This window comes from Pelodiscus sinensis, chromosome 1, assembly GCF_049634645.1.
Source record: "Pelodiscus sinensis isolate JC-2024 chromosome 1, ASM4963464v1, whole genome shotgun sequence".
In the NCBI taxonomy this organism is placed as follows: Eukaryota; Metazoa; Chordata; order Testudines; family Trionychidae; genus Pelodiscus; species Pelodiscus sinensis.
In genome coordinates, this window is record NC_134711.1 from 102,809,720 (window position 1) to 102,837,599 (window position 27,880).

Genomic DNA, 27,880 nt, shown 5'->3' on the forward strand with positions numbered 1-27,880 from the left:
AACGCTCCATCTCGCCGCTTGGGCGGCCCCGCCGGGCGGGCAGGTAGGCGCCGTTCGCAGCCAGTCACGTGTCAGGGCGCTGCCGGGCCCGGGGGGGGGAGGTGGCGCTGCTTGGAATCGCAGCGGGGCAGAGGCCCGCAGAGCGCGCCCAGCAGCCGCCTGCTCCCTGCAGCGAGGGAGGCTTAGGGACCCCTCCCCCCACCCTCCCCGCCGTCCTCCTTGCTCCGGTTGGTCTTGCACCCCCGGCTGGTCTGACTCTCTCACCTGGCAAGCCTGGGAGGAGGGGGCTGCTCGTGGCCAGGTGACCTCTCCCAAGCTTAGCGAGGCGCGGGTGACAGGAGGACAAGCATCGGCCCTTCAGCACCACGGGTCCTGACCCTGGAAACTGCTTTGCCTAGGTGGGCTGAAGCGGAGGGGTCCCTCTGTGCAGTGCAATTTACAGGACTCGGCCCCCTAAATCAAGTGGTTTTCAGCTTGTGCCTGTGCATTCCTGGGGGTCTGCAGAGGATGCCTGTGCATTGGCAATGGGATGGGCAGGAATGATGTCTCTAGCCCCTGTTTGTCAGAGTGACAGGGGAGGGATCACTTGATGGTGACCTGTTCTGTTCATTCCCTTTCAGGGTACCTGACAGAACACTGGGCTGGATGGACTTTTGGTCTGACTCAGAATGGCCGTTCTCGTGCCTAAGATTGCCAAAGGGGTCCGCACCTCCATTTGATATTTTTTAGAGGTCTGCAAATGTAAAAAGGTTGATAACCGCTGCCCTGGATAGATTAGACATACAGAGTTTTATTAAAAAGTAAATGCAGTAGTGTGGTATGATGCTACCATCATAGGATAGAATATTTTTATTGTATTGCTTTTTTGGTATGTTTATATTCATCCCTATTTTATTAAGTGCCATTTACTTAAACATAGAAGTACATCAGTTCCCTCTGGGAAGAAAAAGCAATTCTCATTCTCTTCTCTCACAGATTAAAGTCACTTTGTTAAGGGGAATTCAGTCTACATTGTTCATTTACTAATGCATGCAGCTGAGGCCACAACTCAGATGTGTTACTATACTGCAAGGCTACGTCTACACTGGTGCGTTCTCATGCAAAAACTCTTCTGCGGAAGAGTTCTTCTGCAAAAATTCTTCCAGAAGAGAGCATCTACACCGGTGTGTGCTTTTGTGCAAGAGATGTGCTTTTGCGCAAGAGCATCCATGCCAGTGTAGATGCTCTCTTGCACAAGAAAGCTCTGATGGCCATTTTAACCATAGGGCTTTCTTGAGCAAGAAATTCATGTTGCCTGTCTACACTGGCCTCTTGCGCAAGAACAGTTGCGCAAAAGGGCTTATTCCTGAGCGGGAGCGTCAGAGTTCTGGCGCAAGAAGCCCTGATTTCATACATTAGAATGTCAGTTTACTTGCGCAAGAACACGTGGCCAGTGTAGACAGGTAGCAAGTTTTTGCGCAAGAGCGGTCTCTTTTACGCAAGATCGCGTCAGTGTAGACACAGCCCAAGTGTGGAGAAACTGCAGGCTGTCAAGTGGCTTGTATTTAGGCAAATCAGTATCCTCACAACTGGAACCTAAAGTTTCAGTTTCATCATCCCTGTTAAACTCAACTGGCCTAGTCGGATGTGCAGTCAGATCATTAAAAATATGGTTATTTATACTGTGCCAGGATTTGTTAACTGTTCATGGTATGCACTGTAGATAGTATAGCTAGATTAGATTATTAAATTATTTTGATATTTTGGGGAAAAAAACAAATATCTGTGCCACTGATCCAAACATTTGACTGTCATTTGCTGCAGTATTTTTGTGCTATATTGTCTGTGCTAATTTAGGCCCTGGGGACTAATTTAGTACCTGAAAACAGATGTATCTGGGCACCCCATTACATCAACACTGAGCCCCCATTGAAGTCAATATGAACTCCTCCTGAATTAATTTTAAGGATGTAGTTTCCTTGCAGCTTTGCCTTGATACTTCTGTGTTATGCATAGAGTTGAGTACTGTTAACTCTATCTATCCACACACACAGATACAAAGGTAATCAGAATAGATGTAACTAATGAATGCAAGTGTAATACTGACAGACTCTGGAGCTTAGTACATGAGCCTCTACAGCATGAGCTAAGTTAAGGTTCTCAGTTAAAGTAGTAGAGCAGACTCATTATTTTCTCTGTAGGTGGTTTCAGTGCCACTAAATGGGACAGTGCACTGCCCCCAGAAGGTGTGTGGGTTACACAACACCCAGAGGTCCAAAATTCCAAAATTTCTGGTTCTACTTCTGAGTCTTTTTGGGAACTTAGAAGAGTCTATGTCTACACTTGAGGCTTCTTGTGTGAGAAATATACAAATGAGGCTAAGTATGGAATATTGCTGAGCCTCGTTTGCATACCTAATGAGCCACCATTTTTGCAGAAGAGGCTCTTGCGCCAGAAGGAGCTGTCTACACTGCCCCTTCTTGTGCAAGAAACCCCTTCTTGCGCAATGCCGTTATTCCTGAAAATAATTGATGTAACGGCATTGCGCAAGAGGGATTTTCTTGTGCAATAAGGGGCAGTGTAGACAGCCCCTTCTGGCACAAGAGCCTCTTCTGCAAAAATGGTGGCTCATTAGGTATGTAAATGAGGCTTGGTAATATTCCACGCTTAGCCTCATTTGCATATTTTTCGCGCAAGAAGCCGCGAGTGTAGACATAGCCTCTGTGTTTCTTGGGAAAAAAAATCACTTAATCTTCCTGTGCAATATTATACTCACTGTCTTTATAACCATTATATAGAAGAATCTAGAGGTCCTGGTGGATGTTCTTTCATCCCAATTAGGCAGAATTCCCAACTAACAGTAGAATCTTTTCAGACGAAATGCTACTGTCTGGGGAGCTGTAGAACTTTGCTGAGCATGTCATACTAAATCAGCCCATAAAACTGAGCAAAGACAATGTCTGTTGCACTAGGGTAGAAGCAGAACCTGTTGCCTGCTTAATTTCAATATCTTATGAGATGCTTATCGGGAATAGTTGGCATGGAAGTTGCAAGCTCACCATTGAGGGAGGCAGTGAAGATGACTGCATTTACTACACTATGGCTGTGTCTAGACTGGCATGATTTTGCGCAAATACTTTTAATGGAAAAGATTTACTTTTGCGCAAAAGCATCTGTGCCAGTGTAGATGCTCTCTTGCGCAAGAAAGCTCCGATGGCCATTTTAGCCATTGGGCTTTCTTGCACAAGAAATTAACGTTCCTGTCTACACTGGCCCTCTTGCGCAAGTATTCTTGTGCAAGAGGGCTTATGTCTGAGTGAGAGCACCAAAGTATATGCGCAAGAAGCACTAATTTTTTACATTACAAAGTCAGTGTTCTTGCACAAATTCTCGCGGCCCGTGCAGCCGCTTTTGTGCAAAATCTTGCCAGTCTAGACGCACCCCTACAGAGGGACAGAAAGCTGTTTTCAGAGGAGCAAACAGAATCAGGATACAAAATACAAAAATACAAAAATCTAAGATCCACCAAGGCAATCTGAAGGCAACAAAGTTGAGTGTAATTGCCATCCTCATTAAGCAGCTATCATTGTAATGAAATAGCATTAGGCTTAATCAGTTTCCTTGGAGACTTTCTGATTAATTGGATTACTCAGTTAAGCAGCCCAAATTAAAAAGAATCAGGTATTGTAATAAAAATCTTAATGGCCTAACTTGTTTTCCTGTTGAGTTGCTCTGGATATGCAATATACCATTCAAAAGCTTGTGACTGTTAGATATCAAAAGTGACTGATTTTTCAAACTGGTCAAGTGGAAGCCAGCTGCTATGAACTTCAGATCAGGTAGATTCAATACTGTGAAGGTGCACTGTTTGTTTTACAAAACCTATACGCAAGTTTACTTAGCAATGCTATACATTGCTGCAGCATGTAGTATTTATTCCATGGCATTTTCTGTTACAGGTGACTTGTAAAGGGAAAAACGTGGCTTGTTTTGCTACTGAATGAAGCATAAAAAGAGGCTAATCCTTCATATATTTATACACATAATTAGCTTTACTTTCCAAGTAGTTCCTTTGACTGCAACAGGACTACTTACATACTTAAAATTAAGCACATGATGAAGTTTTTACTGGACCCGGGAAAAGTCTGAACAATTATTTAATTTTTTTTCATATTAGAAATATCAAATACTGAGTTCTGTTTTTTGTTGGAAAAGTTCTTTCCAGGACTAGAGGGAATTATAATTTTTTAAGAAACAGAAACCTGAGTACATTAAAAGCAGCTGAAGCAATTTTCAGAAATCCATACATTTTTAAACTCAAGGCCAAATTCTCTGCTTGAGTGACTTGTAACGAAGGGAATTATGCCAGGAGAGAATTTATCTTCTATGTTGTTTCTGCTAACACATATTTAATTCAAATAATTGAAAAGCAGTTGGGCAAAAAGTGTTGTTTGAAATAGATTCAAATATCCCTGTATGTCTAATTGAAGGCTGATAAAACTCTTAATCTATGTCTAGACTACATTGATTTATCGGAAAAAGGCATGCAAATTGCACTCCCCAATTTGCATACCGTTTTCCAATAGTTTTTTTTGGAAGAGGCTTTTCCAAAATTTGGCCCATCTACACTGGGCCAAATTTCAGAAAAGCTTCCTCTTTTGGAAGAGCCCTTCTTCCTCATGGAAGGAGGAAGACATGGCTTCCAAAAGAGCGCATGGGCTCTTCTGCAAAAAAAAAAAAAAAAAAAAGAAGCAGAAGAGCAGACGCGTTCTCTGGACGCAGTGTAGTTTTTCCAACCCCCATTGTGCAAAGATAGCCTTAGCGAGTTCTACAGTACCCCAAAGAGTTCTCCAGCAAAACAGGAAGTCAAGACTTGATATTTCTAATATACCACAAGCAAGGGAAAACGTCTTTTTATACGTTCTTTATATAGTTAAAAAGAAACAAAAAGCAGCCCCAAATCCGCCCCTCCTCCCCTTTTTTCCAGTTACATGCCAGGTATCCCCTTTATACAGTTTTATTCAGTAAAGCCCTTTATGATAAGGGTAGGGTGGTTTGGGAGTCAGGGGACTGAAAATGGGGAGATTAGGTTTTTCACTCCAAGTCATTAGTTCAAAGCTAGTTAATAATGACTGTAAATTAATTCACTTAGATTTAAAGTAAAAGATTCTGGCCCAAGTTCTAGTCACCCTAACACATCATTAATAACGCATTGAAATCTCCCCTCCCCTGCATCATTGAAGTAGTCATTTCACAAAAACACAGCCCGCTAGACATCTCGGCCACGTCTAGACTACATCCCTTTTTTGTAAAAGGGATGTAAATTAGACGTATCGCAATTGCTAATGAAGCGGGGATTTAAATCTCCCCCGCTTTGTTAGCATAAAAATGGCTGCCGCTTTTTTTCCCCGCACGGAGCTTTGTCAGAAAAAAGCGCCAGTCTAGACTCTGATCTTGTGGAAAATAAAGCCTTTTCTGAAAGATCCCTTATCCCTTATTTCATAGAAAGATAAGGGATCTTTCAGAAAAGGCTTTATTTTCCACAAGATCAGCGTCTAGACTGGCGCTTTTTTCCGACAAAGCTCCGTGCGGGAAAAAAAGCGGCAGCCATTTGTATGCTAACGAAGCGGGGGAGATTTAAATCCCCGCTTCATTAGCAATTGCGATACGTCTAATTTACATCCCTTTTACAAAAAAGGGATGTAGTCTAGACGTAGCCCTCCATTTCAGCCTTTCACCCTTGTGGGAAGCATATCCTTGGCCTTCTCTAAAACCCTTCCCAAATGAGTGTCTTTGAGAATGTGCCCACAAGTCATTAAATCTAAGTTATTTCAGACTTTGCAGAGGTGATAGTTTGAGAGCCATTACAAAGAAGACCCTGTTAGCTGCCCAGTTTGTGAAGGATACAGCTCCAGACCCTAACTCACTATAGTTGGGACCTGAGAAAGAGGTGGTCCTTCAGGTAGGCCAGACCCAGGCCATTTATGACTATATCGGCGATAACCAACACCTTAAACTCCCCCCAAAGACTATTCTGGAACACCGGTGTTATGTGCTCCTAGCAAAATGCTTCATTCAACAAATGTACTCCTGTGTTTTGCACCAGCCTCAGTCTCTGAATGGTTTCAGGAGTAACCGCATGTAGAGATCATTGCAATAATCTAGAAATAACAGCATAGATAACTGCGGCAAAGTCCACATCCAGGAGGACAGTTCACAGTCTCCTAGACAGACATGATGGTAAAAAATAGTCTGTTAGCTCTTTAGAGGCCCACATTCAGTACTATGAGTTGCTAGTGTTTTTAATCACTGCTACAAAAACCTAAATTGTCTCCCCTTTTATCAGTGGTCAGCTCAGATTGCTAGGACTGCATGATCCTCAAGTGTACTCCCCTCACTCTTATAGATGGCCTCTTTAAGCCCCCTTGGTGGGTTCTCCAGTTTGGGAACACATGTACTGCTTGTGCCAAAGCTGTACCTGTTCTCTTGCTAGAGAATTTTCCTTTCTCATGCCTGCCATTCTGGCAGCTTTCCCCAGCACTGAGGGGGAAAAAAGGCTATTGTAGTCTAGTTCCCAGTTCATTCAAATTCTATATTCCCCTTCAAACACATGCACTTCACAATGGCACACAAAATCCTTGGTTTCTAAGGACAGCCGCAAAGAGAAGACTCATTGTCCCGCTCCTGTGTGAGAGATGAACCACTCCTGTCTTGGGTGGAAGATCTCACGCAGTACATTCACAGACTTAACAAGGTTCTTTTATCTTTAACTACTCAAGCACTTGGAAGCTGGTAGGGTTGCAAGATGGTTTCAACAAAAATACTGGACACACTTGACAGTACATCACAATCTACATTACATCTTATTTAGAAAATACTGGACATTTATATTTTCTCGATTTGTTTCCCGAACAGAAAGCTCAAATACTGGACTGTCTGGTTCAAAACCAGACACCTGGCAACCTTAGAAGCTAGAGTTGTGAATCTTTTCCTTGACCTTGCAGAGGCCAGTGTACAGTCTTGTTCTCTCTCTCCTCCCACTTACCTTTGAGACCTAACACATTCTAAATAAGGCTATTGAATCTCTCCACCTGGGTTGCAGCAACTTGCCCAAAACAATGCACTCAGTGGCTACGTCTAGACTGGCATGATTTTCCGCAAATGCTTTTAACGGAAAAGTTTTTTCCGTTAAAAGCATTTGCGGAAAAGAGCGTTTAGATTGGCATGGACGCTTTTCGCAAAAGCACTTTTTGCGGAAAAGCGTCCATGCCAATTTAGACACGGTTTTGCGCAAGAAAGCCCCAATCGCCATTTTCGCCATCGGGGCTTTTTTGCGCAAAACAGTTTTTAGCTGTCTACACTGGCCCTCTTGTGCAAAAACATTTCCGGAAAAGGGCTTTTGCCCGAACGGGAACGTCAAAGCATTTGCGCAAGAAGCACTGATTTCGGACAGTAGAATGTCAGTGCTTTTGCGCAAAATCAAGTGGCCAGTGTAGACAGCTGGCAAGTTTTTGCGCAAAAACGGCCACTTTTGCGGAAAAACTTGCCAGTCTAGACGCAGCCAGTGAGTCTAAATGGGAACCTTAAAAATGGGACTTAGCTCTTGACCAACTATTGACAAAGATAAGGGCTGCCTATCTTGTCAGACTAATGCAAAATAAAATAGACAAGCTTTCAGGAAAGGAACCCTCTTCATTAAGCTCTGGGAAACTGAGTGAGGGACAAGAATTAGGAAGTGTGGAGAAGATATGTAGGAAAGGGTTGTTGGCCCCTCCTGGCTGCTTTTAAACAATGGGTTTTGCTGTACTTCCTTTTAAATCTGTGACAAAATGGAATTGCCTTTGAGGTCAATAGGAGCAGGCCCAGGCCCCAGTGATTGTAAACAGGTGATGCTGAGCTCCAATTGTCATCTATTAACAATGGTACAGCTGCAGGCTGGTGGCTATAAATGCTGTGGGAGCCATAGTAGTTGGTAATTTCTCACTAAGAATGGGCTTTGCTAGAAAATATTTGGTGGCTGTTTGAGTGTTGCCTGCTTTTACAACTGTATGTAACATAGTACGTTATCTTAGAGATGCAGTACAAAGGAGCTAGAGGGAATCACTATCTCTAGTTTATCAAGTAGTATAATGTGATTTGTGTATCTGTTGTGGGAAGCAGATGACCTATTTAGTAACCCTTTTTGGTGAAGGGGGATACCCTTTATGCTTCATCCTAATCTTATTTATGCAAGGCTTAACATCAAAACATCTCCTATGGGTTGTTCCTGATTTACACAAATGAGGTTAGGGTCAGGATTTATTTTACCAAAATTGAACTAAGGTCTGTTTTTTTTTTTTTTCAATGTGTGTGTGTGTGTGTTTTGGTAATTGTAGTTGGTTTCTCCTTATGTAGCTTAGTCCAATGAGAGCTATGATCAATCCAAAGTCCTGTATGTGTGAAGTTAGGGCTAGAAATTTGATATTGTTATCTAAAATAATGAATCTTTTAGGAAGACAATAGGGTGGTTACTTTACAATCAGTAACTCCCTTTACTGATTGAAAACAATATGCTGGTGTCAATTGTATTCCACCTGTGTCTTTTTAGCTACAATGAACGACTGGGACAAGAGTGACGAACTTATCCAGAGACTGGATTTTTCCAGCTGTGGTGAAGAGAATGAGATGGAAGAGTACAGTAGTATACAAGAAGAGGATCCCCAGGATTCAAGCCCCCTGAAGAGCAGTGATTTTCAGAGTTGGAGAATTAACAGTTCTCTTACAGTAACCCCAAAGAGAAAAGTAGGCGATGTCTCTCTGACTCAGACTAAAGCATGGGTGAGTCCCACTGTGGACTCTGCTTCATCCTTCAGAGGGAATGCTAGCCCTGCCTGGGAGTGTCCTGGGACTCCACTGCATTATGTCACCTGGAGAAAACTGCAGCTGTGTGACACCCCACACACCCCCAAGGTAAGGAAATGTCTTTACAGCTAATGGTAAATATATGTATTTTGTATTCTATTAGACAGGTGAGCAGTAGGGGCTACTACTTACTGAGTGAAATGGGCTTGTTTGGCTGTCCCCTTATTGGGTCTCTCCTCTTCCACACTACTGGTTTGTATCCCGCAAACTCTAGACATAACGGCTGTGTCTACACTGGCACCTTTTTCCGTTAAAAGTATTTCCGGAACAGTTTTCCGTTATAAGTATTTCCGGAAAAAGAGTGTCTACATTGGCAGGATGCTTTTCCGGAAAAGCATCCGTGGCCAATGTAGACGCGCTTTTCCGGAAAAAAACCCCGATTGTCATTTTCGCGATCAGGGCTTTTTTGCGGAAAAGACTACTGTGCTGTCTACACTGGCCCTTTTCTGGAACAGTCTTCCGGAAAAAGGACTTTTGCCCGAGCGGGAGCAGCATAGTTTTTCCGGAAAAGCAGCTGATTTCTTACAGTAAATCGTCACTGCTTTTCCGGAAATTCAAGGGGCCAGTGTAGACAGCTCGCAGCTTATTCCGGAAAAGCGGCTGCTTTTCCGGAATAAGTGGCCCAGTGTAGACACAGCCAACTATTGGCCTCTTAACGCTAAGGGGATTCTGAGGCGGCTCTCACTTAAAACAAAGCTTAAGCTCAGTACAAAGGGATGCTCTTTAGAGTAGTTAAAAGTTGTCTCTGCTTAGAATTCTCACCCACAGAGGTAGATGACTTTTTTTCTTAATAGATTTTGAGGATAAAACAGACAATTATTTGTATCTACCTAGTATTTGGAGACAAGCTATTGAACGGAATTGCTTATTCCTAGATCTCAGATCATTCTTTGGACATAAATGGAGCTCTTTATTAGCAAGAGCTGAACAGAAAAAAGGGAGCGTTTCGTAACACATTTTCCATTCAAATCTGAAGTGTTTCCAACTGGCTTCTTCTGTACAGCTACTCTGATATTTCCTTCTATGCACAAAACTGTATATCAAAGCTGGGGCTGGGCAGGAACCATTCTGAGGGTAAACTAGCTTTGCATGAGGCCTTAGGGGGTGGAGTTAGGAAAAGAATAAGGCTGAAAAACTAATTTGCCTTCCTCTAGCTCACTGATAACAGCATATCTGTTGCACACAAGTCAGATGCTTCTTGGAGTGGGTCCCTTTGATCCTTACTGTGTGCTTCATAGAACTTCCTGAACAAGTTTTCTATAGCTCAAATTGATGTGGTATATCAACAAAACAGACAGTGCTGAGCTTATGTCTTGAGTGACTTTTACTGCCTTTTGCCTTGCAAAAATCTCATGGGCTAAATTTAAAGATTTTAGTCTGTCTAGCTCAGTGTTTCTCAACCAGTGGCATGAGCACCTTCAGGGGGTACTTGAGTGAAGTCTGGGAGGGGGGTGGGGGGGTATGTCAACACAACTGAAATTTGAAGAACTGAATTTTTAAGTTTTACAGTGCTTTATTTTTGTACTTTTTACACCCAAAAATTTTCACTGCCTGCCTGGCTACAGTTAAGTTGTTTAAATAAATGTGATGCAGTGGTAGGAAAAAAATTGTCTGAAAACTGTAAGTACTGGAGGTACTCATTATTAGGAAAAAGGGGTACTTTATATTAAAAAAAGTTGAGAAACACTGGTCTAGCTCGTCAAAGAGAAGATTGCAGGTAACTTGACTAGAATGAATCTTCATGGAAAGAAAATGGAGATACTAAAGGGCCCTCTTCTTTAGAAAAGAGGCATAAACCAGAAATAAGATACAAACCCTTTCCAGTGGTTGAGCACCCTTACTGGTAAGTAGCGGAGTTATCCTATGCTATCAAATCTAGACTGGTGATGCCTCTCTGGAAGAAGAATGTTAGCCAAACAATACTGGGCTCATGGAGCATAACTGTGTGTAAATCTAATGGTGGCCTTGAAACTTGAAATTGCCCTGTTCTCACTGGTTCAAGGTGGATGTCTGAGGACTCCATAACCATTGTTTTGTATTGTTGTTAATGTCAAAAGACCATAAATGCTAAGAGCAGTATCAGTTGTTTTAACTCACTTGTCTTCTGGCAGTGCTCAGACAACTAAAAATGATGTCCTTTATGATCTTCCTAACTAAACTGTGATATAGCTATTTGTGGCTTCATAGATCTAGGTCTTGGTTAATGAAATAGAAATAATGGACACAGGATTGTCAGTAGTGGGGAAGAGAAGAGCTTCTTGGACAACTCTAGCTGCATAAATAGCTCTACAGTACCCCTTCTCATGAAATCAGAAAAGAATTATAGGAAATCCAAGCCTTTTCAGAGAAGATGCAGCTAGATAGCAAAACTACCTTTTTGGTGGATCAGGCCTGAGGACAAACTGACAGTGTTACTGTGTGCCCAGAACAAAACAGTTGCTGTTGAAACAGTACCTATAAGACACACTTAACTAACTTTTAATTTATTTTTAAATCCCAGAGTCTTTTAACAAAGACTGCTTTTCCTTCAACCATGGGAAGATTCCCCTCCAAAGGTCCCCGGCACTTGAAATTTACTCCTGGTGCTGATCCAGATGATTCTGTCCAGGCTTCGCTGGTCAACATTAACCCATTTACACCAGAATCATATCGACAGATGCTCTTTCCTCCTAGTAGCAAGAGGAAAGCCAGAGGGGAACTGTAAGTGTACTGCTGCTAAACCAAAGAAGGGGAGGGAAGGGAATGGATTTTTTAAACTAGGCAAAGATGGAAGAATTTTTGGTATATCTTTCTCTTCATGCTCTCACCAGAATGTAATCAGGCATGTGGAGCAAACACTACAGGGAGGTGGGGCTGGTAAAACAGACATGTGGAATAAAGAACCACTCTGGCTTCCTTTCTATGGGGAATAAGAATGTAATATAGCCTGTGCTTAAAATATCTGTATTAAGTACTACAGGTTGAACCTTTGTCTGGTACTCTCTGGTTTGGCAACATCCATGGTCCAGCATGATTTTAGTTAGTCAGATGTCCACTTATCATGGGTATGGCCAAGTTTCTGCATATCCTTGACCCCTACAAAAAGTCAATGCAGATGATATCCGGTTGGGACCTAATCTAGAATACATACCAAAACCTGGTTTTATAGTAAAGTTCTGCTTGTTTTCCAAGGTCCCAAACTGCATCTAGATATTCCCTGAGCAGGGTTTTCTATAAACCTATTGGCAAAACCCTAGAGGCAGTTCTTCCCTAGTGCTTTCCCAACTTTCACCTTCGTTACAGCTGCAGAGAAAGTGCAGTGGTGACAGGCGATCAAATTAGCTACTGCCCTGTCTGTGGTGGTTGGAATGTGCAGGCTTGCTAAACTGGAACATGAATTTCCCAGTTCAGGATTGCAGCCTTTTTTGAAATGCACAGTGTACTGATCTTCTTGAAGCACCTATATAAATATTTTACCAGACTTGAGTGTTCTGAAACGGCTCTTTAAATATGTAAACATGTGAAACCTAACCCTTGTGACTGCTGCAACATGATAGTGTGTGTCCAGGCTCACTTCTACGGCTAAAGATCTCATTTCAGGGAAGATCCCACTCTAAGCCAGGGCAAGGTGGAGCAGGGGCTGCCAGCCACGGTGAGTGTCTTCACATGGTTACCTGGTTCAGAGAAAATTACTCTTCATAGCTGTACTAGTGTTGTACTAATGTATGCTATTGTGTGACTCAGTAACATTTTTTTTCCTCATAACATACCCGAGTTTGAATTAGTAGAGAATCTAGGAAGAACTAAATGTGGTACTGTACTTTACTAAAAGTCACTGGATTGAAAGTAACTTACTTGTATTTGGCCTTATCTGAAACATTGACAGCTAATCCTAGAATCTCACTGGTCCTGGCCAACATGCCATTCTAAAGCCATTGCCTGGTGGCCCTGACATGTGTTTCTTTACTGGAAGAGTAGTAGCTACGGTAAATATGGACAAGCTCTTGCTGTCTCAACATGTCTGGAAAGAGTAATCCTATTGATGAAGTAGGATAGTAAATGTGAATGGAGCCTTTTACATTTCCAAATAATTTATCTGTAGACTTAGAATAAATATTTTCTTCTTAACTTAACACTGGAAGGTGCTAACCATTGAGACTGGTGGTTCTGTTGCAGCAGCTGACATCTCAAAAACCTGAAATAAGGTCGTTCATTCCTAAATGAAGCTTAGGTGTTTAATCTCCCTTTCCTGTGGAAGGAGATGATGGAATCTTGCACTTGCTCATGATGCACACGTAAAAGACTCCTCTTTTTACTATTTTGAATAGTACTTGTATACCATATCAGCCACTCCCAGCATTTCACTGACCTGTCTGAAGACGACTGAACTGTAATACAGTTCTGTCAAACTGTGCTACAGAGCGGCTAACTACAGGCTGGACCTCCCTGGTCCGGCACCCTCGAGACCTGAGGTGTCCCAGACCAGAGTTTGCTGGACCATGGGAGGTTAATGCTCCCCTGCTGGCTGCTCTGCTGGCAGCTCCTCTCCCTGGGAAGCCCAAGACTGGGGTTTCCTGCCTTGATGCTACTCCCCTAAAGCTGGCCTGCCTGTGGCTCCCTACCGGTTGAGCTGGGAGTTCCCTGCGATTCCCCAGCCAGGGCTACCTGGCTGCTGCTAGCCCTGCTTCCTCTGAGGGTTCCTTGGGGTTCCCTGGCTTGAGGCTGCCTGACCACCTCCAGCACTGCTGTTGCAGCCTGGCCCTGCTGCTGGGTCTGGAACTCCCCAGCTGCTGCCCGGACCCACTGCCCAGGTTTCCTGGCCAGGGCTCTTGGCTGCTGTGTCCCGTCTCTTCCCCCACCCCCCAACAGCTGGGGGTTTCCTGGTCAAGGCTACCCAGCCATCCCAGTCCCACTGCCATGGGGTGGGGGGGGGTTCCCCAGTCCCACTGCCAAGGGCTTTCTGGCTGCTTGCCCCCACTGGCACTAGGGGGGGTTCCCTGACTGGGGCGGAGGCTCCCCAATGCTGCCTGGCTCGGATGCTGGGGTTCCCCTGCCTAGCCTCTTCTGACCCAACTGGGACTCTGCAGAGCCTGTGTTCTCCTGGCTGGCTTCTGCTTTTGGGGCTCTTTGTTCCAGCAACATCTGGGGCCTTACCAGACCTCAGATGTTGCCAGACCAGAGGCCCAGATTTGGGAGGTGCAGCCTGTAGAAGTGAGTTGGTGGCAGAGCTGACCAAGTCCAGACCCCATTCATTTCTAAACTCTTCCCTTATCATTTATCAAGTATAAACATGCACTGTGCCAGTATTGTATGCTAGATTCCAGTAAAGCACTCTGCATGTAGGCAAAGAGCAGACATAGCTATAACAGGAGAACTGTGCTCTGTACCATCTAGTAAAACCATCCCCAGGGAGCAAAATAAGCACGTTTTACTTGTATAAGTGCTTCTTGCTAAGGCCTTCTGCTAGGACAGCTATATTAGTTGGAGTGTACTGGCAGAAGTCTACAGTGAAGACTTAGAGAATCACATTTAGATGCAAACTTTATACCAACTGAATCTACTGACGTCACTGGAGCGTAACTTGTTTCCACCAACCCAGACTGACCCTCATTCTGTTAATATTTTCTGGTCTAGTCTTGACCAAAGGCTTGTCACTACTTCAGCTGAATTAGTCTTGGATTTACTCAATATTCTTCCTTTTATTTATTGCAACAGTCTTCCGTTGTTCTCCCCTATGTAACAACTAACCAAACAATTGAGCTGCTTTTAAATTTCAAACAAAGCCAGAATCATTTAAGGGAGGGATAAAGGAAAAACTCAATATCTCCATTTAAATAGGATAGAAACCTCTATTCCTTTACCTTGGGGTCTCGTACTACTTCAGACAATGAGGGAATACAGTTACAGGAATATTCATAAAAGCATAGTCCTGTGGCACCTCAGACTAACAAAGGTATAGGATCATGAGCTTTTGTAGGTAAAACCCACTTCATCAGATGAGTGTTACCCACGAAAGCTCACGATCCTATACTTTTGTTAGTCTCTAAGGTGCCATAGAACTACTCATTGCTTAAGTTGAACTAACACAGCTACCCCTCTGAGGTATATTCAGAGGCTAGCTTTGGCTGCATTGTGCTAAGTAATGGAGAGGTGGTGCTCCCTACCTGTGAAGGTCAGTAATGCAGCTTATTTTTTTTACTTGGATTATGAAATCTGTCTTGCAAAGCAGAACAAATACAGCAATATGCTAAATACTGTGTTTACCACAGTAACCCTTGATGGCTCCACGTATAATTATAGGCTACTATACTTGTTAACTTACCACTTAGCAATTATTGTTTCAACACCAGTCAGACAATACTACTTGTTTAGGGTGAGTAACCCAGTTTGGCCTACTGTTAAGTGTGAGCATGTACACCAATCCAGGCGCCAGGTTTGTTTTCAATACTTTTTTTTTTAGATTATTATAGGCCTTTGGAGCCTTTTGCTTTTAAAGTTTGTAATGAGTTGGGTACCTATGATGGGTTTTTTTTTATGCTGAAGTGCATGGGGGTGGGCACATCTCTGCAGAACCTCTTTTGCAAACATCTGAGGCAATCAGTCATTGCATATGTGTAATTTGAGTCTCCTTTTAGGGAGAGGGAAAAAAATATAGACTACTTCTGCTCTTTATTTCATGTCCCACTTTTCTCTGGTCCCCCACTATCTTGGCTATCATGTTCACTGTCTTGTATCTTTCCCTTCTCCCTTGGATATTCATTGTTGGCAGATACCTTCTGTTTTCTACCTCCTCTTGTATGTTGACCACTGATATGCAGGTTGACTGTTTTCCAGTTGATCTCCTAGGCTCTTATTTGTGTGAACAGCCTGGGCAGATGTATTCGCTGCCAACTTGGACAGTGAGCATTGTGACTGAATCACTTGTCATAGACTTGCTTCAACAAATACTGCAAAGACTATTGAAAGCATATTGATCAGTTTGAACTGCTGCAGTATTGCCCTTACCATAGGCAAATATAGAAAAACAATGAAGAAGTAATTTGTACATAGCTTGTGTGCATGCTAGCCAAGTTACCAAAATGGTCTCCTAAATTTAAAACCTGCATTAGTTTTCTGACTTAAACCAGAACAGGACATGTTGAACCCCTCTCTAAATGTTTAAAACTCTGCAGATTGGTAGACCCTACTCACTTACCCCAGTGCTTCTGAATTTGCTTTGTCCAGTTAATTGATATGTCCTGACTAGCCCTCTAGTGGTCTTCCATCTAGAAGTTCCTTCTCCAGAGGGGACACGCTAACAGGGTGGAAGGATACCTGTACCACTGAACAGTCAAATATCTGTAACTGATTCCCATGTGACTCTGCTATAATGAATGGTTGAAGTCTAATACCATTATCCTCGTCTGCTGCTCAACATTCAGGATGGTTATTTTGGCTGTAGTCATGGCTACTTCAGCTTTAGGTAGTCCAAGAGGTCTAGGCCATGGGACCAGTTAGCTAGACCACCATCCTCCATTCCTGATGTGTATTAACTAATTGCTATGCCAGGGAGTCACAGTGGAGAGGGAATTCTTAGCTACTTTCTGCTTGGCCTGTCAGGTCATCATGAATGGCCATGGAACCTTAAACAAATGATGGAAGGAGGCCATTAGCGATACTGGCAGGAGCGCTGTCTCTGAATGGTTGAGAGTACACAAAGTAGGGGGGCTGGAGGGAGATTGTACATGTTTTGCAGGACCCACTAGGCACCTTGGTGCCCAATGTGTCTCATTTTTCTTTCTCATGTTGTTTTGCTTTGTCTAATCCTCTAGAGATTTCTTTTGAGAGAGAGCAACATGGTTTCCCGCTACAAGAAGGAATTCCTGGAGCTAGAAAAAATTGGGGTAGGGGAATTTGGTTCTGTCTACAAGTGCATCAAACGCCTAGATGGATGTGTGTATGCTATCAAGCGCTCGAAGAGGCCTCTGGCAGGATCCTCAGATGAGTGAGTGTACAATCTGGAAACTACTGTGGTAAAAAAGCATGGCCAGTTGGGGTGTTAATGGAATGCTAGCCCTATCTTTGAGAGGGAGAAGGAGGGAATAGTGTAGGAATACATGTCTCAGGGTCTTAGATGCATATCTTTGGAAACTTATAATTATTAGTCCCCAGAATAAGCACTGGAAGGAGGAATACATTAAAACAGTGGGGTGTTCATATTCATAGCTCATAGTTCATATGGCCTCTTTACATTTCTGACTTACCACCTTTATGGATTTCATGAAAACATAATGGTAATATTGGGTGGGACCAATGGTTTCTCCAGCCCAGTATCTTGTCCAGCATGTCGTTAATCTGTCTGATAACGTTGGCTAGAGACCGACTTAAATTTGCCCTTTTCTGTTCAATTCCTCTTATCAAGTGATCAGTCCTGTCATCCAGTCCTGGTTTCTGGCAGTCAGAAATTTAGAGATCATAACCAGAAGATTGTGTACCTGACCATCTTGCCTGATAGCCATTGAATGACTTATTGTCCATGAAGTTACCTAATTTGTTAAACTTGCCAGGGGATGCTGTGACTGAGTTCCACAGGCTGACTGCATAATATGTCAAGTAATTCTTAGTTTTAAATCCTGAGGCCTATTTAATTTCATTGGGTGAACCTTACCTCAGAACCCTCAGTTGTGTATTTCTAAGCTGAATGGTCCAGTCTTATTAATCTCCCTTCCTATGGAAATGGTTTCATATCCCTAATAACTTTTCACAATACCAATATCCTTGTGTGAGAAGGAAGGGTAACCAGCACAGTTTGCAGTATTCAAACTATGGGCATACTATTGGATTTATATAGTGGCATTTGTTATCGCTTTCCTAGTGGTCACTAATGTTCTGTTAGCTTCTTTGGCGGCTGCTGCTGCACATAGAACAGTTTCAGATAACTATCCACAATGACCCAAAGATCTCTCTTCAGTGGTACCAGCCAATTTAGACCCTACTTTGTGTATTTGGGATGGTCTTCCTATGTGCCTGACTCTTTGCATTTATTGGTCCTGAATGTCATCTGCCACTTTGTTACCCAGTCACCTAGTTTTGTGTGATCCCATTAACTTTTCACAATTAGCTTTGGATTGGATATAAATAACTTTGAATGCTATATTGTCGCCACCCTTTGCCACCTCACTGTTGACCCCTTCTCCAGAACATTTATGAATGTTGATCGGCACTAATCCAGTACAGATCCTTGAGGGACCCCACTATTTACTCCTATCCACTGTGAAAACTGTCTGTTCATTCCTATCTGTTACATAGTTCCTGATCAAGAGTATCTTCCCTCCTTACCCCAGGACTAGGATTTCAGAAAAATCTAAGTACACTGTATCAATGGGATTTCCATTGCCCACATGTCTGAGACATTCTTCTCCCCCCTCAAAAAAAACCCCTAATAAATCAAGACAGGATTGCCATCAACAGAACAAGTGCTGACTCTTCCTCAACATATTGTGTTCATCTATATGTCTGATAATTCTGTTCTTTGCTGTAGTTTTAAACCACTCTGCCTGGTGCTGAAGTCAGGCTAGCGGTCCTCTACTTGCCAGGATCGACACTAGAACCTCCTTTACAAATTAGGATTACATTAGCGATCTACCACTTAACTAACTGGGTAGTCTCTAATCCCATGCAACCATCTGGCAAACCCCACGGTATCTGTTGCAAGTACTACTTTGTGAAACAGCATGTGAATTTGATACACTCTGAAGAGCTGGGCCTCTTGCTCATGTTGTGCTGGCTAAAAGGTGCTTCCTATGTAGTTCTGGCAATGACACTCTTCCTTAATTATTAGTGATTGTTGAAACACAAGGCATGTCTTGGCTCCTGCTATAAAAGGGAGTAACTTCACAAGAATGTGCCCAAGTCCTGTACTTGCAGCTTTAGGTGCAGGCAGGTGGAGTGGTACCAGTCTTATCACTGCATGATAGAATAGTCAGCTAAGGTAACAAATATCAGATGCTTCATCCTGTGGACATGGCCCTGTTGTGCTGAAGCTCCCCAAGCAGAACCTTGAAGTTACTGCGAGTTTTTTGGCTTTGCTGTCTACCTGCCAGCCTTGCTCTAGCTCTGATATGCCCTGCCAATGCTCCATTAGTGGCTGCTGTGGCTTTGGTTAGTACAGATTACTTCCACCTGATCTTAACTGCTGCATATTAGTCTGAAAATGCCCCTTCCGAAGGACAGAATGGGACTATGAGCTGATTGAATGGCATTAATAGGCTAAACATGTCTTTTCAGCATAAATGTACATCTTTCCCTTCCTGGCCTGACTGGGGAGTTGAGATCTGGTTCTGAATTAGGGCTTCAGTGCCCACCCAGAAACTCCATTTCTAGAGGATGACCAGTGTTCCTTCTGTTTCTGTCTCTAGGCAAATGGCCTTGCGGGAAGTCTATGCCCATGCAGTGCTTGGACACCATCCCCATGTTGTGCGCTACTACTCTGCATGGGCAGAGGATGATCACATGATCATTCAGAATGAACATTGCAATGGTAAGAACCTATGGAGAGCTCCATCGTGCAATGGATATCAACTTGAGTTGGGTTTTATGTACGTTTATAAACTATAGCATTTAAGTTTAACCTTAATGTTTTGTCTTGAGCCGGGATGGTAACAGCTAGCTGATGTGATGGGGAACTCTACATCGACAATGGGTAAAGAGACAACTTTTAAATATAAACTTTAAATGTAGGGTGGGATAACATGGGTGAACTTTGGGTATGTGCTCATTGCTAGGAATCTTTGTAAAGTTTCTCCTCCCTGCTATGGTACAGCCAACCTGGGGGAATGCAGTCCTGATGCCATTATGGTTTGCAAGTCCACCACCAAGTCTTTGTCGCTGGAATAACAGCAGTTCAAAAGGAGCTAATCTGGTAAACAAGTGGAACGTACATGGAAGGCAAATTCTCCTCTTCTGATTTAGCTGTGTGAATAGTGCAGTGCCTCAGAGGCAAAACCCTGAGGGGGAAGAACTCCCAACCAGCCTGCTCCTGACCTCATTCCATTAGTCATGTGTTAGTGGCAAGCAGGGTTCCCTGTAAGCTAACCTGCTTAGGTGGCCACCCAGGAGAGATTCAAAAGCTGCTCAGCTGATTAGCGGGTGCCCAAAGCCAGCAGCATGTCTTGGTGCACCTCGCACAATTTATTCTGCACAAGGATGGAGAAAATTAGAGGAACATTGGTGGCAAGTCTGTACCTGAACACTGAGGAGCATTATTACAAACAACTGGTTCAGTTCCATTTAATAGCACGTGAGGTCTGGGATTGCAGTCTTTTTCTGTTGGTGTCATGAGTTTAAAATTAGGTTCCAGTAACAAATGACTCTTGATAGCACAACTTTCATCATTTACTAAGATACCCATGACCAGAGTCGAATGTGTGCAGCACATTAAGGATTAAAGATTAGGTAAAATATTGCAGAGAATGCTAGGACTGGTGCACTGACTGTATCTAGGGTCAAGTCTACACTAGACCTAGAAGGTCGGCTTAAGGTACGTAACTCCAGCCACATAAGACGTGTCTGAAGTCGGCTTATCTTAAGCCGAGTGTGATGCAGTCTTCACAGCACAGTCTCTGGTGTGGGAAATGAAGACATGGCCTAAATGGAAAGCAATAAAGCAGCTCTGTTTTATTAGTCTTGCCTCCTACACTGTAGAAGTCTGACTTTAAAACAGCCTTCCTTTCTCCCTGACCTGCCTCTCTTAATAGTCAGTCATAGGTCCCTTCCTGCCAAATAGCAAGTAGTCTAAAGAGCTGGAGAAACCACCTCCTATGCAGTGTCATGCCAGCTTGGTGGTACAGTGGTAAAGTCTCTTTACTGGACTCTGGCTATTCTGACCGAGGTTTGTTACCCCTAATGTGGTACTTGACATAATAGCTGTTGGCGTCTATCTGAAAAGGAGTTCAAGCATCTCACTTCACTAGGGAAAACATACTTGCATTGAAATTTTGAGTATTTCCCTTAGGTGGGAGCCTTCAAGATGTGCTGTTGGAAAATGCTAAAACTGGGCACTATTTCCAAGAAGCAGAGCTAAAGGAGATCCTTCTGCAAGTCTCCATGGGGCTGAAGTACATACACAGCTCTGGCCTGGTGCACATGGACATCAAACCCAGTAAGTACATCTTTTCTCTCCTTGTCTGGTACCTCTCTCCTCATGCTGCTTGTAATGTGTGGTGATGGACTGGATGGTAACTTTCCTTTGAGCTGCAGATCTAGGCTCCATGAGGAGTGGGAAGAAAGTTGTACTCCTTAGAGAATTCTACTGATCATTCTGAGTCTGGACCTGGATCACTGCTGTGCTCTGTGTTGCTGTTAGAACTGTACTTGAATGCTCTGACATGCCCTCTTCCTGTTTCATGTGCATGGTATGGAAAGAAGCAACTGCTATACTATTGCATTTCTCTAAAAAGCCCCACTATAGGATGGTGTTTTTTTTTTGTTTTTTTTTTTATTTTTATTTTAGTGGGAATCGGCAAAATGTAATGTAAGATCACTGGATTCCACAAACCATGCTTTCTCCAGCAACAAATGCCTGTAGTAAAGTAAAAGAAAATGCTGTTATACCTTTCTTTGCAGACCACAGAGCCACATACTTACAGTAACTCTTCCTAGGGAAGGAACTCCTGTATACAGTTAGGTGTTAGTGGAAACTCAAATAAGCATGGAAAAGACACTTATAGGTAGTTTCCTCTCTGTGCTATCAATGCAAAGCTCTAAATTCACTAACTCTCTATTTAATTTATTTAAATATTTTTACCTCGCCTTTCTATTTAAATAGTCAAGGCGGCACTATTGTGCAATACTCTGATCTTGTAGTGTATACAAATCAAAATGGAACCAATATTAAAATGACCAGTTGAATTTCATAGCTCTGTACAAAGTTGTACAGTTGGCTGTCAAACAATGACTTTAACATCCGGAGAGAACAGGGAAAACATATTTCAGAGATAGTTGTTAGTCTGTCTGAAGCTCCACCAGATTTTCTTTTTTTCTAAAAGACTAAAATTTATTAGGGTATTGGTGCATAAGCTTTTGTGAGCTACAACTCACTTCCTCAGATGCTAAAAAGGAAAAAAGATAGTTGGGAGTGTGACGGGATGTAGGAAAGTGCTACTCCAAGTGACAGCTAACTTAATTCAGCCAGCAAAAGTTGTCTGTTTGCACATATTGATCTGACTTGTTTCAGAAATGTGTGTGAACAGTGTAAACTGAGATGGTAACACTCTACTGGCCTGTGTCCAATATACAAACTTTAAGCATCTGTAACTTGTGTGTAAGATGGCTGTAAAAACTGTGGGTTGCCATCATCCTGCAGTTTTTACTTGGGTAAACAGTCTGTTTGCTTTCCTAAGGACTATAGGATTGGATTGTTGGCTAGGGATTTTGTCTACAGGGTGCTGTCTGGCAACTGTCCCATAAGTTAGGGGTGTGAGGGAATTCTGCCTAATCCAATAAGTGCAACAATTCTCATTGGGGAAAACTAACTTGCCAATTACAACTCAAACTGAACATTGTTCCAGACTAAAACAACCCACAACTGGACAGAGGGAGGGAAAATCAGACTAAATGAGAACTCTTAAATTCTAAAGAAATTAAATGTATTGTGGGGCTTGTCTTCTGCTGAGGTCCTGCAGCTTCATTGGCTACTAGAAATTCAGGTCACTGATACCCATCACAGTAGTAACTCCTCAGTGCCTTAACTAGAGATTTGCTTCTAGTTATGAGATGTTCACGGTCAGATTTTTTTTTGCTATTGTCCTGAAAAATGTAATTGTGAAACCACCTTCTCCTTTGCAGTTGGATATCATGGTCCAGGAGGTTTCTTCTCTTCTGTGTTTTCAGAGTTAGAAAGAAGGAAGGGAGAAGTGTTAAGTTTCAGATTGGTGACCAAGTGGGTCACCAAAAAAGAGGGAGGACTTGTTGCTCAATAGAGTACTCCTGTTCAAGTGCCTTGAATACTGTGGTGGTGATAATGAGGCTGTAGAAAGTCTACCTTGAGGATCCAGATAAAGTATATGGAAATTGGTATTATATTGGAGTATTTCCTAGTAAAGTGAAAGATGAATACAAGGGGGTGTATAGGTTTAAGATTATATACTTGAAGCAGTAATGCAGGGAGTAGCAGCCACATAAGTTTCCCTCCAATTCAAAGTAGCATAATGTCAGGAGTCATGCTACCCCTCAGGCTTACAACCTATTCATCATCAGGGTTAGCAACCCGTGTACCTTTCCCTTACTCGTGTTCCCCGTGCCCCAGTCCCGCTTTATGGCTAAGTTTGTGGCTCCGCTGGTAGCGCACTTAGTCTCAACCTTGTCGATGAGGTGCCTCTTGCTGTGAGGTGGGAAGGGGACTAGGGCCCACCCCCACTCCGGGTCCCGACCCAGGACCCTTAAAGGCAGCGGCCCCCTAGTGTCGCCTGGTTGGTGGGGTGTTCCCTGAAACTCACCAACCCTTGGGGATTTTGTTCCCCGTCCTGGGTCACTTCCTCCTGGTCCTCCATGTCGGTTCTGGCTCTCACCCCGCCTCGCCCTGGTTCTTCCAGCGTTCTCCCCCGGGGTTCGCCTCCCCTTGCTTTCCTGTTCCGGGTATCTTTTGAAAGGCCTGCTCCTCCTGGCCCTGCCTCCCTGGGGTGAGGGGTAATGACCTCAGCCGTGAGGAAGCCCCGTCGGAGATGTCCCGGCCCCCGGCTGCTCCAGTACGTTCCGGGCATACGCGCCAAGGCGCAGCCTGTACCTGGTACTGTGCCCCGAGCCCAGCTCCTTCCGCTGCCGCAACTGGAGCTATGTCCTCCTTGTCGGAGGCTTCCCCACCCTTGGCTGGCTGGAGAGGGCGGGGTGCCGCGTGCTTCTCTGCACAGGACGCGCCCTGTCACACACATCTACTTCAAGAATTCGGATTTGTAGACCATTAGAATACCTGCAAGAGCATGTCATTATGAATGGTCAAATGTTCAACTAATTACATGATTCTGTCTTGTAGGTAACATTTTCATCTGTCACAAGCTGGTGACTGATGGCTCCGCTGCTCAGGAAGAGAGCGACAGTGAAGATGATGGCTTCTCTTCTAATGTGGCGTATAAAATCGGTGAGTTTAATCAGACTCATGACTGTTTAGCAACTTCAGATGTAACTTGCTCTTAAATACTCAGTATCTGTATAACTATAGGAATGTCTCAGTAAGACCTGCAAAACCCAGTCATGGAGGCATAAAGCAGAGAGAGATGCTTGATGAAATGTTTCAGCCTTCCTAGATCTGAGGGAAGTGGTAAATACAGCAAAGTTATTCACTTTGGATTAAAATCCATACTTTTGGATACCTCTCTGAGCCTACCTGCTCTTATGGCTTCTCAGAGCTCCTATAAGGTGTATGCCTAGTAGGATGTCTCGAAGGAAAGCAAATCTGTGGGCTGACTGTTGGATTTCTAGTTGGTATCTCCTTCCTGGTAGGTGACCTTGGCCATGTAACATCGATAACTAATCCCCAAGTGGAGGAGGGAGACAGTCGCTTTCTGGCCAATGAGATTCTGCAAGAGGTACAGCTGATTTTATTCGGGGGAGGAGGGTAGGAGTATGTGTGGAATGGATCTCATTTATTACTTTCTGCTTATGTATTTCCTTCTTGGTCCTCTCCTTTCCAGAGTTCAATTTGGTTGAACCCCGAGCCAAGAACATAAGACTGGCCATGCTAGATCAGACCAAAGATCTATCTTCCGACAGTGGCCAAGACCAGGTTTCCCAGAGGGAATGAACAGAACCAGTAATCAGCAAGTGACCTGTCACCCATTGCCAACTTCTGGCAAATGGGAGGCATCCTTGCCCATCCTGGCTAATAGCCATTGAACTCCCTTTTTTTCTGTAAAACACAATCCTATAGTGATTGTGTAAATATTTAAATATACATCCCAGCACATTACATCTCTGTCCATGAGATGGAAAGGAAAATTTCATCTAAATGCAAAACGGGGTAGAAACCTGACTATTGAATTGATGCAGTTATAACTCCTACAGCATAGTAAGGTTGCTAACCCAAGGACAAATATTTGTACAACAGGCAAGGAAGCGAAATCATATGTATGTGGGGGTCTTCTCCAACCTAAAACCCCTTTCTTAGACTAGCTTTAGCTTTGTCACTTTGAAAGGATGGTGGCCTTTATTTTGGTTTATGCCAAAGGCAAAAGTTAGTGGCTGTGGACTATATGTGGCTCAAATACACTTTTACCAAAAGAGACTGCCCTTGTGGAATTTTTAGTGTCCGATGTAAGGTTGGAATGTGATGTCTAATAGTAGCCCAACTTGCCACCATTTTTTTTAAAGGTCAGTGGCACAGAGTAGCTAGTTCAGAGTCCTCCTGCCATCTTGCTATTTCTCTCAATGTGGGATAGGAAATCCTCAGGATTGGGAGGATACTCCCAGCTGTGCACAGCCATTAAAAATTCCACAGTAGAAGTGGACCATATTTTGTCCCTTGAGTCAAAACAGCAAAGAATGAGTGGGATGGTGAAGGTAGTGCCAGGTAACTACTTTTCTAGAAGAATCTCTGAGCCTGTACTCTTATCTTAATGAAGGACTATATTGCTACACTGAACAGTGGGGGGAAAAACGTGCATGTAACTGGTTCTCTTCACAGAAATACTGCTACCTGCCAAAGGCAGACATCTTTGCCCTGGCATTAACAATTGCTCTAGCAGCAGGGTCCGAACCACTACCTCGCAATGATGTTATGTGGCACCACATCCGCAAAGGCAACCTTCCGCCAATCCCCCAGCAGCTCACACCTGGCTTCCATGGACTCCTTAAGGTGAGGCTCTTCAGGGTGCAATCCAGAGAGGAAAGGGATAGCTCTGGCACTTTATTATAAAACTATAAACTTTGATTCCTTCCCCCCTGCTGCTTCTAGCTCATGATTCACCCTGACCCAGTTGCAAGACCATCTGCCACAGCTCTTACTAAACACCCAATTCTTCGGCCCTCTCTTGGAAGAGCTGCACAACTCCAGAAGCAGCTAAATGTGGAAAAATTTAAGACGGCCATGCTGGAAAGGTAGGGTGTGATTGGGTGTAAAGGAGAGACTTTTTCAGACAGTATTACATTGAGCTGACTCACAGCATGGCAATTGCTCATCCACATTTGGCTTGAGGTGGCAGGTAAAGCCCTGCAAATCTGGGGGTCTGTAGGGAACTTAGTTCCCATGCATGTAGCTACAGGGAGGGTATCTCCTCCCAAACTATACCTATGGCTCAGTGCCCCTCCCTGCACTCGCAAACAGATGCAAAGTTTGTGTGTGGGGGGGGGGGGGCGGCAGTCATGTTTCACTTCCTTTCTGTGAGTTCCAGTGGACTAAGCGTCTTGCTAAAACTAGAAGCACTATGGATTCTTTCAATTCTGTAGCTGTACTGCAATGCTACCATCTAGGATTGTTTCCTAGGTAAACTGGGAGATGGTGCCTGTTTAGCTTTGAAAAGCACCAACTTAGCTCTGTAGCTGCTGAGGAATGAGTATAGGGAGATCTCACTTCTTTCTGTTTTTCTCAGGGAACTGAGAGCAGCCCGTCTTGCGCAGACTTTTAGGAAGGACCAGCCCTTGGGATGTGCTAGATTAGAGTCTGAAACCTCTTCCAAACTGAACCGCAGCAAGCGCCTAGTAGGAGGGAAGAATTCTCGCTCATTCAGCTTTACATGGGGTGGCTACTGAAAATCCCATCACCCAGACTGTTGAGCTGACAAGTTGACAAGTGTCCCTGTGGAAGCAGAAGACCTCTGCAGACCAAAGTGCCATGCTAAAACTCCCTGGAATAGATCTTGCCTGCTCCATCATTCATACAGCTTAATGCTACCATGACTGGAAGTAACTAGTGTACAAATATGAGACCTTCTCCACCCATCTAAATGACAATGTCTTGAGTCTTAAGTGGCTTAAACCAGTTTTTGATGCAATGGCTGGCTGATCTAGATGTTTGTTTTGGTTGTATTCTAGACAAGGAATAGATTGATTCCCTTCTACTTATCTCATGCAGCTAAACTAGGGGACAGACATTTCTATGGCCTTGATATTCTGGCAGTGCTTGTACATCAGAAAGGGGCATTAGCAGGTGCAAAGAGGAGAGTGTGTCCATAGCTCAGGACACTTACTCCCACTTAACTCCCTTTGCTCCACCAGGAGTTAAGCATGATACAGCCCAGTCAAGTTGGGATTTGAGCTTTAAGGAAGTAAGCTTGTTAAGACAGCAATTTTGAGATTCTTTGGATCAATGTGAAATGAACAAAGTGATATTGCACTATGGGAAGAATGCACAAGGTAACAGTGTCTTTACTTTCAAATGACTCTCCTGCAGAATCTAAGGGAATGTTTTCCTTTCTAGAAAGCTTCATTTTGGCTTCTGCAGGCCACCTTCTGAAGCCTTATCTCTGGATATGTGACCTTTTTGCCCAGTATTGAACTCATAGGACACAACCTCTTTTTAACATGATGGCAGTGGATGGGTCTATATTTCCTCTGTCACTTGTGCAGAGTTAGATGGAACAGTTGCTTGTCTGCAAGACTGATCTTTCAACAATCCAGAGGGGATGGTAGAAGTGATAATTTAGAATCCTTCAGTTTGGGGATTGCCTATATAAAATGTTAAAATTAAAACTCAAAATAAATCCTGTCCCCTGTAAAATAACTTAATGATATTGTTTCTTCTCTGATATCTTCTTGCCCAAATCCCTCGCAAGTAGAGTATGACTGGGGCAGTATTTCTGGAAAAAGATTCTAAGCCCTTGACTATTTTGATGACATAGTTTTTGTTTCTTATTTAATTTATTTAATTTCACTTCCAGCTGCCGGACAGCATCAGATTTTAAGCTGTGGAGTACTTTCCCTTTATTTTTAAAGTGGAACATGCAAATAAAGATTTTACCATTCTTTTTATCCAAGGCAACTGTGTGTGGGATTTTGTTTAAGATGGGAAGTGATCTTAAAGACCAGACCTGAGCAAAGTAGGGTTTTTTGTTCC

At 43.4% G+C, this 27,880-nt stretch overlaps 1 protein-coding gene across 5 annotated transcripts; it reads left to right on the forward strand.

Annotated features, from left to right (window-relative positions):
- Positions 1-22: 22 nt before the first annotated feature.
- WEE2 (WEE2 oocyte meiosis inhibiting kinase) lies at positions 23-27,605 on the forward strand. 5 transcript variants are annotated; one of them, XM_075939935.1, is made up of 12 exons: positions 23-43; positions 8,567-8,928; positions 11,381-11,580; positions 12,448-12,511; positions 16,671-16,843; positions 19,257-19,378; positions 20,852-20,998; positions 23,867-23,971; positions 24,334-24,419; positions 25,514-25,684; positions 25,784-25,926; positions 26,418-27,605. In XM_075939935.1, exons 2-12 carry the CDS (start codon positions 8,572-8,574, stop codon positions 26,575-26,577), a joined length of 1,728 nt encoding a protein of 575 aa, XP_075796050.1. In that variant the 5' UTR covers positions 23-43; positions 8,567-8,571; the 3' UTR covers positions 26,578-27,605. The 5 variants fall into 5 exon arrangements, with proteins under 5 accessions (XP_075796050.1, XP_075796059.1, XP_075796071.1 ...); XM_075939944.1 differs by having other exon boundaries at positions 25-43; positions 12,460-12,511; XM_075939956.1 differs by lacking the exon at positions 23-43 and adding an exon at positions 625-701.
- Positions 27,606-27,880: the final 275 nt, after the last annotated feature.

What these genes read in the sequence shown, in the direction of transcription:
- WEE2 (XM_075939935.1), top strand. Translation starts at nt 8,572, where the DNA reads ATGAACGACTGGGACAAGAGTGACGAACTTATCCAGAGACTGGATTTT. An exon ending in ACACCCCACACACCCCCAAG is followed by an intron (nt 8,929 to 11,380) that starts GTAAGGAAATGT and finishes TTTAAATCCCAG; the next exon opens with AGTCTTTTAACAAAGACTGC. An exon ending in AGGAAAGCCAGAGGGGAACT is followed by an intron (nt 11,581 to 12,447) that starts GTAAGTGTACTG and finishes CTACGGCTAAAG; the next exon opens with ATCTCATTTCAGGGAAGATC.